Below are 12,981 nucleotides of genomic sequence, written 5' to 3'. Positions count from 1 at the left end.
GTGTGTGTGTGTGTGAGACAGACTCATCTATCTAGGATAGGGTACTCATTATGCTTTGGTTAGTTTGGATGGATGAGGGGATCTCTCTCTCTTCCTCGCCTGCCTATCTCTCTCTGGCTTTTTCTATCTTTTCTATCTCCTCAACCCCCACCTCCAAATTGTCTCCCTCCTTCTTCCCTCGCTCAGTAATGGTTAGAGGGGATCAGGCTGGATGGGCAGGAGAGGATAGAAAGGAGAAAGAAACATAGAAAAGTGGATGGAACGAGAGGAGAGGAAAAGAAAAGGTAAAGGAGGAAAAGACGACTAGAGAGGAGAGGAAGGGAGGGGAAGGGAAGGGAACAAAGAGAGGAGATGAGTGAAGAGGGGAAAGAAAAGGCAAGGGACAAGAGTGGAGGAGGGGAAGGCAATGAACGGAAAGGAAATTAAAGGAAGGAGAGGGAAAAGGAAGAGTAGGAAAGAAAATAGCAGAGAAGACGTGGAGAAGAAGAGGGTAAGGGGAGAAGGAGACAGAAGGAAATGGGAAAGAAAGGGGAGAGGGTGGAGAGGAAGATGAGGAAAAGCGAAGAGAGGGAAGACAGGAAGAAAGGACAGAAGACGAGAGGGAAAGGGAAGAAAAGAAGAAGGGAAAAGGTAAGAAAGATGAAAAGAGAGGAAAAGAGAAGAAAAAGAAGGAGGAGAGGAGAGAAGAGTATCTCTGCCCATCCCCTGGCTTTAATCATCTGGCTGAGATCAGACTCTGTTTCAAAAGCTTTACACACACACACACACACACACACACACACACACACAAACACACAGAAATGAGAAGCAACATGCACACATTTGCACACACACTCACCTAAGCCTTGCCATCACCATGGCAACGGCACACCTCTAGCACCCTTGTAATCAACTTTGAAAATAGGAAAAGAAGTGATGTGTTGGCACTTAGGAAATACACACAACACAAGTAAACACACACACACACACACACACACACAGACGTAAACACTTGACTGTAATTAGAGTTAAATGTAAACCAAGTGATTCTGTCCCCATGGGGAGGCCACTAACTGAGTTACAGGGCAACAAAGTGCACCAGACAACAATGAAGCAACAATGACAAAATGTGTTTCAGGTGAAAACAATCCATATGTTCTCACAACAGTCCAACACAGCACGTAGAATCACAGCAAGGAGGAAACTGTCCTGCCCCGGGGTTTTTCTTTATCCCAGCTTTACTGAAGCGACTCTCCAGAGACAGTGGAACGGGGAGGGAATAACCTCTGTGTGTTTGTGTGTGCGTCTGAATCTCAGTTGTAAAAGGAAATGCCTCGAAAATTGTCTGTGAAACTGAGAGAAGGACAGGAAACAACCCTGGAACCGGATGGAAGATGCAATTCTTTTTCTCCTGTCCATTTTCTTCTAAAAATAGGGGGTGAAAAAAAAGATAGGTGCTCAGTCAGTCTGGACAGTTACGCCCAAGACATGTGACAGTGTGAGGAGAAGGTAGACAAAACCTCATAACACACACACACAAACTTTTCCATTAAGAGGTTGTTTTCAAAGCAAAGCTTGTTGCAGGCCTCAGCCACATAAAAAGTATAGAGATGAGGTGAAAAACAGAACTTCAGGGTTCAGGGTTCTGTTCAGAAGAAAGAAAACCTCATTCAAAATAGTCACTTACACAAAAATAAATTAATATTATTATTCCTAGACCCGTAGATAACTGCAGATTGAAGCTTAACAAAAGCCAAAGTCCTTGGTTATTTCATACATGTCTGTATAAACAGCAGAACAAAAAAAACAAATGAAAAAGTTACACTGCAGAAATGACAGATAAAGAGTAGGGAGAATGACTTAAGAAGAGTATTAGTGAGTTTAATTTATATGGATGAAACCAAATTATAATGACTTTAGTAGCTGACTAACACTAACTGTAGTGCTCTAGTGCTGGCACATTTTTATAGGAGCTGAAGCTCTTAAATTCTTACAAAGTATTTATTGTTTCATTTAGTTAAACTCACAGAGGGTTCGGCTTCTAATAGCAGGCGCTGACGAGGAGTTAGTGTTATCATGTGGAAATGAAACCCCAGGAACATGCTTCATTCTTTCAGAGAGACGGATGAAACAAATGAGAGACTTCACTTAGGCTACTGATACAGAGGCTATCCGGACATTGTATTGGTGAATGCTGCATGTAGTTGAGGTAGTGTTAGCAATCGCACACCAGTTTGATGTTGATTGTTTAGCACAGTGGTTCTCACCATGGGGGTCGCAAGATAATTTCCAGGAGTCATACATTTGTGGGAAAAAGAATAAAACAACATTTCAAAAAATAAAAGAACATATTTTAGACTGGAGAACAGTTTTTACAATGTATTTCCTTTACCGGTGATATAATTTAGCTTAGAACAGATTTTACTGCGTGTGTTTTTGAGAGCTGAAGTGTGCATGCACATGAATTTATGATTGGACACAAAAAAAACCAAAAAACAAACAAAAAAGAATTCGATTTTGTGCCCACAGTATGGAGGTTAACCTAGTAGCTATAACCAGGTTTTAGCTCTCACATGGAACGACTGTGGAGCAACAAGTTCTCAGAAAACATATTCCACTCCGCTCTACCTGGATCACCTGAGAGTCCCACAGCAGCACCATCAACACAGGGAGCCAGCTCCAGCAGAGCGCCCAACAAGCTTCAGAACCATCAGCCTGAATTTACAATGTGGAATATCCACAGTGTGTTATTTATTCACAAGTGTTTGCAAACCAGTTAAACTTCAGAGACACACCTCTTACATCAAAAAACCCTTAGAGTATTTTCGGCACCCGGAGGGAGACCCACAGAGCCGAAAGACAGTGGCGAGTGATGTTCAGTGCTTAATTTGTGAGTCAACACAGAGGGGGCTGCTCCGGCCAGTCGGGGAGAAAAGTCAAGGAACGCATCAAAAGATCCACAGAACCTGGAGAACATCATGCCAACGTTCGGACTGTTAAAACTAAGCAAAACTGTCATCATAAACAAAACATTATTTGTTTTCATTTATTAATCAGAGCCAGGGGAGGTGCTCAGAAACATGGAGCTCTCTCTCCCTCTCTCTCCCTCTCAAAGCCAAACGTTCTTTTGACAACCTCGAAAGCAGCAGCTAAGAATCCAAACTAAATGATTTGTTCTGTCGATCTCCTCCACTCTGTCTCAGCACTGCACACAGCACACTGCTGAGTAAAGCTATGCTCTAAGGCTGTATCTTTATTTAATTGCTTTGTGTCTGAATGTGATTCTGAATGAGGTTTTCTATCTACGGTACATACAGCACAAGATAGGGATGAGAGAAAGTGATCACAGTGTGTGATGACGAGTCAAAGGCTGGGAGTCCAGTGCAGGCGGGGAATAGAGGATGTAGTGAACGTGGGTCGTTAATGGAAAGGAAGCTGGAAACCGTCTTACCTTAGCCAACTGTGAGTTTACCCATTTTGTGAAAGTCTTCTTCTGAACGTCTTCTCTTTCATCTGCCAGAGAGGAAAACAGAGATAGTCAGGAGAAGGTACAGAGCGTGTGTGTGTGAGTGTGTGTGTGTCATGTCAGATGTATGGCAGCAGTTCAAGCAGAAAGTGGAAAGGGCACACACACTCTGACAAGTACCACTACATACCGGATTCCATCTGTCTGACTGACAGGTTGACAAACTAAACATGTTGAATTGTGTATAGGAATACGATCTCTCTCTCTGACACACACACACACACACACACACACACACACACACACACACACACACAAACACACAGGAACGCAAGTGGTGCTCAGCATGAAGAGGCTCCACTAATCTTGCTCATAGCTAATTGCATCCTCATCATATCAGTCACCACTCAGCACGCCACCGTCACACCACCAACTGGAGTGAGTCGGCACAATTTCCATTTGCTGCTCTCATGCAACGATGATTCGAAAATCATAACTCCGATCATAGTCATTGTTGAGCTGTTCTGCTACCTGTCAACAGAGCTAAATGCTGTTGAAATATGAAAGAAAAAAAAATCATCACTATTCTGTATGGAGCTGTCTGAAAAGTGACTCAGCGACCTAGAAGTCTGAGAGAGCGCCTGGGTCTTAATTTTCTTCTATCAATCATTGAGGTGAGAGTGAGAGCAGGTGATATTACTTTTTATCCAAGTCTCATTTTGGAATGAAACCTATTCTGTTAATTATTTACTATACTGTGGAATAATCTAATAAGATGTATGAAAGTTCACAGTTTATACAAGAAACTTTCTGCCATTAACAAAGTTTATCGCTCAGAGTCTCCTCTCTTTAAACATGTTCATACGTTGACAAACAAAGCTAAAAGACTGAATTGAATTATTTATGCATACACAATTTAATATATTCTCTCTTATATGTAATAACTGGAAGTATATGAGGATTCACCGTTAAAACCAAGGTCTGTATGGACTGAGGTAAACAACACTAAGAGTCTAATATCATGCTAGCAGCTCTTTTAGGCTGTACTTAATGGTACTAAATGCTAACATACTCGCAGTAATAAATGTCATTCATTCCGTCTTTCACAACTACTGTGGTGCAGCATACCACCCTCTCATCACCACCAGGATCCAGACTGTCTGGGGACCTAGGGATCCTGTCCTATCTCCAGAAATTCCCACATGGCAGGAGCCTTATCCTCCGCTCTACATCTGTACATGGCTTTTTATTTTATCAGTAGCAGAACAATGTAGTATGGCCTGTGACATGCATTATAATGGAAATGATGACACGATGACTTATAATAACACCTCTCCCCCGCCTCTCTCATTTGACTGGAAATGGGGTCACTTCCCATTACTACGGATAATAAATTACACTCTCAGCCTGATACAGAACATCAGGTTAAATATTATACCAGCCAAGCTAACAGTACTCTGTCAGTGTGTGTGTGTGTGTGTGTGTGTGTGTGTGTGTGTGTGTGTGTGCGTGTGTGAGTGTTGACACTGGCCAGGCATTGACTAATGGAGCTGATAATGAAACTTCTCCTTTAATTAAAAGGTCCCACGTTGAGCAGTGCACTGTAGTGAGTCGCTGGACACACACACACACACACACACACACACACACACACACACACACACACACACACACACAGATAATGCCAGTCTGAGCAGTGAAGCATGAATGAAACAGAATCATGTAGCAAACAATCTCATCTAAAGCAGGCAATCCATCCACATCTGTGTGCATCTGTCCCATTGTTTTCCCATGATGCTCTGTCTTGATTTGCTCCTTTCTGCATTAATGCCTGTGAGAGTGCAGTGGTGTCCTACGTGCACATGTGTATGTGTGTTCAATTAATGTATTTTCATATGTTGCGGGTGTGTGTTTGTGGGGACAGAAATCCGCCTCCACCCTGAAGGATGCAGCTGTAACACTGTGTTTAAGGAGAGGCAGGCATCAGCAGCAAATCTGTTTGCCCTTTGCAAGACTCTTCTACTAAAAATAACATGCACCCCCTCACTTTTTTTAAATCCTATTTTTGCCCCCCCCCCTCCCACTTTCATATTTCAGGTTGATTTCTTTCCTAAAATCTCTCTAAACATTATCCTCTTACTGTACAGCCGCCATAATCCAGATGACATGATAAAAATGTTAATACACTCATCAGAGTTGCCTTCAGTTATTACATGTTACCCTGTTAAAAGAGCTATCTGTAAGTTCTGCTGAACAACATTAGCTTAAACTGCTGTTTACTTATCAGTCTTGCCGAGAGCGTCAGCCATCATATTTACATCACAAGAGGTTATAATCTTAGCTGCTACTTCTTCAGGGCAGACTGGACGCTTCAAACACTCAATATCTGACAGTAATGAAGGGCCAGGGCTAGCCGGTTAGCATGCTAACTTCAGTAGAAGAAAAAGAAGTGATAGAAATAGCAGCAAAACAAGAGACTCTCTTTCCACCACTGGAGACAGCTGTTGGTGAGTAAAGGAATGAAGTTTGATGTTGAACTCAAACTTCGGTTTATCCAGCTGTCAATACTAACCTTGGCTATGTAGCAATAGCAAAACTTACATGCAGCTCCTTTAAGGTAAATAAACATGATTTGAAATTAGGTTAGTGCATTTATATATATACTTCTGTTATTTTATGGAAAGCACAGTAGCCTGTTTCCCTAGTTTCTTCCATCAACAACCTTAACTGTGTGTTTATCATTGTAACCCTGACAATAAAGCACTCATTTCAACCCAAACAAGGATCTTTTCCTAAACCTAAGTAAGTAGTTCTGGTGCCTGAAGAACACTGAACAGTAAAAACCTGGTTATTAATATCCCAATATCCCAAGCAGCTTCCCAGTTTACCTGTCTCCAATGCCTAAAAATGTCTGCCTCTCTATGTATGTCTAAGTGTTTGTGTTTGTGTGGATGTGTACATATTTGCATATGTACACATTGTGGTGTGTATGTGCTGTCAGGCAAAAAGAGTGTGTGTGTGAAGGGAAGGAAGCAATCAGAGACTGAAGGAGAGAGAGAGAGAGGCACGATCAATAGTCCATTTAAATCGTTGTTTTGCTTCTGAAACCTGCGGCAGCTTCACTCTCTCACACTCACACACTACACAGAATATTATGCATGGGCACAGACAGATATACTCAACACATGCACACAGCCACATGCATCTCATTAACTCAAGACTTGAACATTAATAGCTTAATCTTGGTTTGAGAGAGGTGACAGAAGGAAGAGAAAGAGAGGGAATGAAGTGGTGAGGTGTTGAAGAGAAGGATGAAGGGAATGAAGGAAGGGAATTCAATTCCAGGAGGAGAGAAAGGAAAAAAGGAGGACAAGCACAAGAGGACAGGAAATGATTGGATAAAATGTAAAAAATAAAAACAAAGCTAGAGGGAGAAATAAAAACAGAAGGGACAGAAAGTGAAATTCAAAACAGAGAGCTAAAGATAATTCAGAGGAAGAGAAGGTCAAAAAGCTGGAGGACACAAAGTGAAAGACAGAAAAGGATGGATCTGTCTCAAACAGGTTTCCTCACCAGAGGCAGGGCTAGACAAATATCTGTGTGACAGCAGTCACTTTGCCAAACTGGAAAACAGCTTTTAAACACTCAGTGTTTCAGCTCAGCAGGAGGAGAGGCTGCGGTCAACATAATCATATAATCAGAGGATGCGGTCACCTAGAAACATGTCATTAAATAACAGTCATTGTTTGTGTTGAGAGACTTTTGACGGACCATAGGTTACACTACAAAACAGCCTGCAGCACATTTACTGAAGCATTCAGAATCAATCCTCGTCTCGATCAAGAGTTAGTATTTCAAAATGTGCTTATACATCTCACAGAAAATCAGCTGACTTAATGTAGAGTACTGTATCTCCGCCTGCCTTTCAAGTCTTTATCACAGAGCAATCACTTCAGGAGCTCTGGAGTGACTTCAACACTGTGTAAGTAGCTTCAATAGCAGTATGACTCTCTTGTACTCTCACTGGGAAGATTATGTGTAATAATATGAAAAACACTAAAAGAAAAACATGTTAAAGACTCCCTCAAGATCAAGTCTTTAACCCTGTTAACATCCTTAGCATGTTTTCATATAATACAGACATGTGATGAGTGAAATAATCATTCAACACCATGACTGAATATTTCCTCCCTTGAACTGCAGTGAACCAATGACAGTCTCATAAGAACAAAAGCTAAGCTAAATGAACTTGACACTTTGTCAGTACAGAGAGAGAGAGAGTTAGCATTAGCACAGCCACTAACACTGTGTAAGCCACTGCCAGTTACAAGCTAACAAACAAAATAAACAGATAACTATGCTTACCGTTCTACGTGCACAACAAACTCTGTCTCTATGATATTTTCTCTTCTAACCATCTTGATATACACTCCTCTTTCACCTGTCAACCTAGCACAAGCAGCAGGCGCAAGGCCTGATCCAGAATTTCGACAGATCGTCGGACAGCCAGATTGTTATTGTTAATCGTCTAAAAGATCTGTATCTATCTCTATCAAACCTATCCTATCTGATATGTATTTCTGTGTATTGATTTTATTTCATATTCCCTGACACAGACTGGTCACCTGCAGACATAGTAAGTTCATTTATTAAACACAATGTCTGTCATTCTTTCAGTATGAAGTTGCTCTCAGCTGCTGTGTGAAAAGTTCTTGAAGGAAACTCTTAGTAGCTCTACTTAGACTTGTAATGACATAAGATATTTTATGGATATGGCCCGAGGTGGTCTGTTAGTGAAAAGATGCAACAGAGGTACCAGAGGTAAACAGATTAAGTGAATTTCCTTTCTGTCAGGGCTGAGAGATGCTGAGTCCCTGGGACAGTTCCAGGATCAGCACTCTGGACAGCGCCTGGGCCAAACCAGTGTGAATCACTACTTCATCTCACTGTCAGTGCAGTGCAGAGCTAGCTGTGGCCTGGTAGCATGAGCGGCTATATTCAGATAGTAAAGATTTCAAAATGTTTTAAATATTTCACCTAACAAACTAAAAAAAGATATTAAGCTAAATGCAATGCTAAAAAAATAGATGGTTGATATTAGGTAAAGTGTGTGTTGTAGAAGTCAACATTCACGTAACATGTTAGGTTGAAAATAGATTCTAATATAATATATCCTCTAGAATAAGACAGAATATAAACCTCTGTTGTTGTGCCCCCAAAATATGAAGTCTACAAAACAAATAAATAGATAAATAAAATAGAAATTACAAAACATATTTACCAATTGTTTGTAACACTTAATATATATCCCTGAAATATCTATATCTAAAATATCTCTGTATACAACAACTGAATATTGAACAACATTTAACAAGATTTCATTGTGTGACTTTCTTAAATTCAAGTGTTAGAACTGTTAAAGAACTGAAAAAGAGCTAACGGTAAACAAAGTTTTTTTGGGGGAGAAAAGAAAGTGGCACCCCAAAGGTCTGGGGGACCCTATTTTCTTCCTATTAGCTCACAGAATTTGACCTGCATTCATTTCATCATTTACACCTCTCCTACTGTCCTAAATGTCAAAGTGTTGTCTGTGAAAAAGGTCAGTGATGTGCCTTTTTTTAAGATGTATTGATGTATTATACAATATTTCTGAGCCTTACCAGATGCAGCCTCTGAGGAGACACTTAAAACTACACATAAAATCTTTCCTGCCCTGTGCTTAAAGTTTTAACACTTCGCAGTGCGGGAGTCACTTTTGTCTTCCTTAATGGCTTTTTCTTTCAAAGTGGAAAAGGACAAAAAGAGCACTCTCCCTAGGAAGTGAATACAAATTCATAAATACATTTTCATCTTGAGCCATTATGCTCCATTTTCATTTTAAGCATTTAGCAAATGCTCATGTGGCTAACCAACAGTGCAACAGTAAAATAAGTTTAAGACCTGGGCTCATCTGAATTGCAAACAGCCAAATAATGAGTTCAGATGGGAAAAATACAGGCAAAAAATCTCCTTGAAATAATCATTTATTATTAGCGAAGCAAGTATCCAGATAAGAATTAGTGATGGAGACAAAGCACGGGCAAAGCAAAGGTATTTGTCTCCTAATATTTTTATCTAATCTTGGACAGGAACAAGAGCCTTAGAGGAGAAAACAGCACCCCTCCTCTCTCAGCTGCACAGTTAATAGACTGGAGTGTAACTGCTGTAGGTAGTGGAACTACTATTTGAGCTGCTGCAGCAATATGTTTTAAAGCTTCCATGCTGAACTCCAGCAGGGTTTGAAGAAATTAGGTCCCCAGAGAGGACACACGCAGCTCACACTAGTCTCACACAGTGTGGTTTGTAATGAAGCAATGAAGCGATCAAAGTATGGCCTAGTTATTGTCTGGTCTGTGTCTGTTCACCTGTAAGAAAGAAATCTGCAGATAAAGTAGAATGTAACACAACTTTCCTGCAGTACAGGACAAGACAGTGTTAATGTCCTGATCTGTTCGAAATGTTAATAATTATGGAACCATGTAATCTCTTATCTAAACACAGTTTCTGAAAATTCTGACTGTGGGTGATACTAATCACCATTTTGAAAGTAACCTTCCCAATACTGCTAGTTTCCAACGAGCTGCTTATTCATCTGCACTCTCCAGTTTGTTTATTAGTGAGAGTACAAGCTAGAGAAGTTGTAACAGATGAAACTGTACATATGACCACAAGTCGAAACATATATGAAAGTGATCCCATCTGTGTTACTTTATCAAATGAACTTACAACTGCAGACACTTCAGGAGGTGTGCACTACTTTCCTGAATCTTTACAACAGAGGTGGAAAATGAGAAGTTACATATGCATATGACCCCTCCTCAGAATAACCATGAGGGTAAAACCCAGGTTGAAAAATTTCACAATCTTCCTTAAAAAAAACGGGAAGTGTCCTGTCTTCAACTTTGTTGAATCCATGCACAAAAGTTTTTACAAAAAAGAAAGATTTGTCTTAAGAGAGAACACCAATCAAACTACAGTAACATTTATTTTCCACTATTTTTCTGATTATCATTAAGCAGAAGTTGAAGTTGTATTACACTGAAAATTAAACTATAAATCTCTGCATATTAGATGTAATTTCTCCCACAGCTAATGTAATCCTCTTCTGCTCTGCAAATGAATTTGACATCACACAAAGGGTGATGCAGCCTGCACGGGTTGCTGCCAAACACTTGATTTATAATCTCACAGCTATAAATCTTTGAAATTATAAGAACTCATCCAGTGGTATTTTACTTTCAAGCCCACTGTTATTAAATCTTTTGTATATTATATGCTGTAGGTTATGTTTATGGTTCGGCTGTTAGTATGCCAGCCTTGCCTTAGCACTACTGTATTCTCAGCGGAGGAGCCGAGATCACATTCAAATGAAATGCTAATTAAGTGACGTTCGATGTAATTTTTATGTCACATATCTGCCTGAAGATTATACAGAACCTGCACTTATCATCCTAAAATGTATTTCTAATATACTGGCAATGTGTGATAGATGGATAAATTCATAGTAACTGTCTGATCCATCATGGAGGCCGGGCTCAACAGGCCTGTCACCGTCCTAATGGAGCTCAGAGAATCTTTAAGTAAAGATAAAAAAGCCCCCATGAGGGGAAACAAGTGATCTGTCTCCATTGCCGGCGTGGCCTGGCACAACAGCCATGTTTGTCACTGTTTTGGCACCGACTCCCTAGCAACGGTCACGGCCATTAGCCACGGAAGGAATCTGTGACCAAATCCAATCAGATCGGGTCATTACTGAGAGATGAGACAGAGAAGAAGTGACGGAGAGAGAGAGAGAGGACAGACAGACGGGGAGAGAGCTGGTGAGAACAGAGGATACAGAAAAGAGGTGTGGAGAAGGAAAAAGAGAGAGAATGATGGGGAAAGGAACAAAAAAGAGAAATGACAGCAGGAGAGAGAGAAAAAGATGATTGGAGGCATGGATGACAAGCTTATGTCAGCCTCAATGTCAATTAGCAGCGCACACACACACACACACACACACACACACACACACACTCAGTCAAACTAATGTCATCGTCAGTATCTGTTAGTGCCACACATAAATATGCTCAGCTAATCTAGTGACCCCTCCCTCCCTGCCACTCTGTCTGAAACACACACACATAGAATACACACGTTCATACACTGTACAGACAGACAGATCCTCAGAGCTGTGTGTGTGTGTGTGTGTGTGTGTGTGTGTGTGTGTAGCTGTCCAAGAAAAAAAAACTTTACAGAGTGGAGCTGATACATCACTGCAGCTGGAGTGCAGGAGGAAGGAGAAGTGAGGAAGAGAACAGGAGAACATGAAATGTGCGTACTATCCTTCAGACAGAGAAACACTTCTGAGTTTTACCCTCCTTTATTAAAACATGTCCTCCAACTGCCAATCACAGCAGCACACGCCAAACTGTTCTTCCAGTGAGTGCAGAAAATAAAGCCTGGGGCTGGACTTTTTCATCACTCAGAGACCTGCAGGATTTGTTACGGAAAAAACAAACTTATGAGATGGTAGTGAATCTTCTTAGGTGGAAAACAATACGACAGGAAGTTGTTAAATTACTCCAATCGGGAGAGATCTCTACCATTAATGTCCATACGAACCATGAGAAATCAAAGATAGCACGTGATTTCTTCCTTGTTTACCAACTAGAGTGCTTCTCATGAGAAGTGTGCTCAGTGCTGCCACTCCTGGCCAACAGTGTCATTTATTGTGTATATCTTTATACACAGTATCCTGGGTCACAGTTAATTGGGTTTTTTGTAACTGCATGAATTTGAGACTAGTACTAGAATCCTAATCCTTTTGAATCTATTATCAAATGACTTTTAGCTTTAAACATCTGCAGGTAACTACACTGAAAAACTAGAATTAGAGACACTGCGTTCACAAGGCCAAAACCGCATTTTGTGAGGTCTCCGTGACTCTTAACCTTTGACCACCAAAATATAATCACGTCGTCCTCGAGTCCTATGAATGTTTGTGCAACATTTGAAGAAGTTCCGTCAAGGTGTTACTGAGATATCAAGAATCGGACAGACGGCTGGACAAGCTGAAAACAATAACTAAGATTGAAGATCCTTTTATTGGGCAAGAAGGTTGAAGCAGTTCTGATTGACAGCCTAATGTTCATAACCTGAAAATGAGCAGAAAGCTATATGAACACTTACACCGCCATCTTTTTCACAAAATACTTGCAAAGTATTTCTTCTTAAATCTGATCAGATTAAATTATTGATATACAGTATGTTTCTATGTTTCTCTCTCTTAAAATGTATATGATGCTGGATTATAACATGAAAATATTTCCATTTATTATATATTATATTCCTTATAAGTTTCTGATAAGAACAGAATCTCTCTTAAAACGACTTGTTTTGAGATTTATTTATATGTAAAAACTATCATTTAAATGTGAGAAATATCCATGCGTTAAGCCACCTAAGCCTTTTTCTGCTGTACCATCGTTTGCTTACTGCATGTGTGTGTGTGTGTG

General features: G+C 40.4%; 1 protein-coding gene across 1 annotated transcript in view; it reads right to left on the bottom strand.

Annotated features, from left to right (window-relative positions):
• dmd (dystrophin) overlaps positions 1–12,981 on the bottom strand; it is a 289,183-nt gene that overhangs the window by 199,329 nt on the left and 76,873 nt on the right. Inside the window, exon 2 of the mRNA XM_087179530.1 lies at positions 3,431–3,492. Within this exon, the coding sequence (XP_087035656.1) occupies positions 3,431–3,492 (62 nt within the window). The remainder of the gene's footprint in view (positions 1–3,430; positions 3,493–12,981) is intronic.

This window comes from Seriola lalandi, unplaced genomic scaffold, assembly GCF_002814215.2.
Source record: "Seriola lalandi dorsalis isolate HSWRI2012SDOR001 ecotype SW California unplaced genomic scaffold, Sedor1 jcf7180002054850, whole genome shotgun sequence".
Taxonomy (NCBI): Eukaryota; Metazoa; Chordata; class Actinopteri; order Carangiformes; family Carangidae; genus Seriola; species Seriola lalandi.
This window is presented reverse-complemented; position numbering and strand designations above follow the sequence as displayed.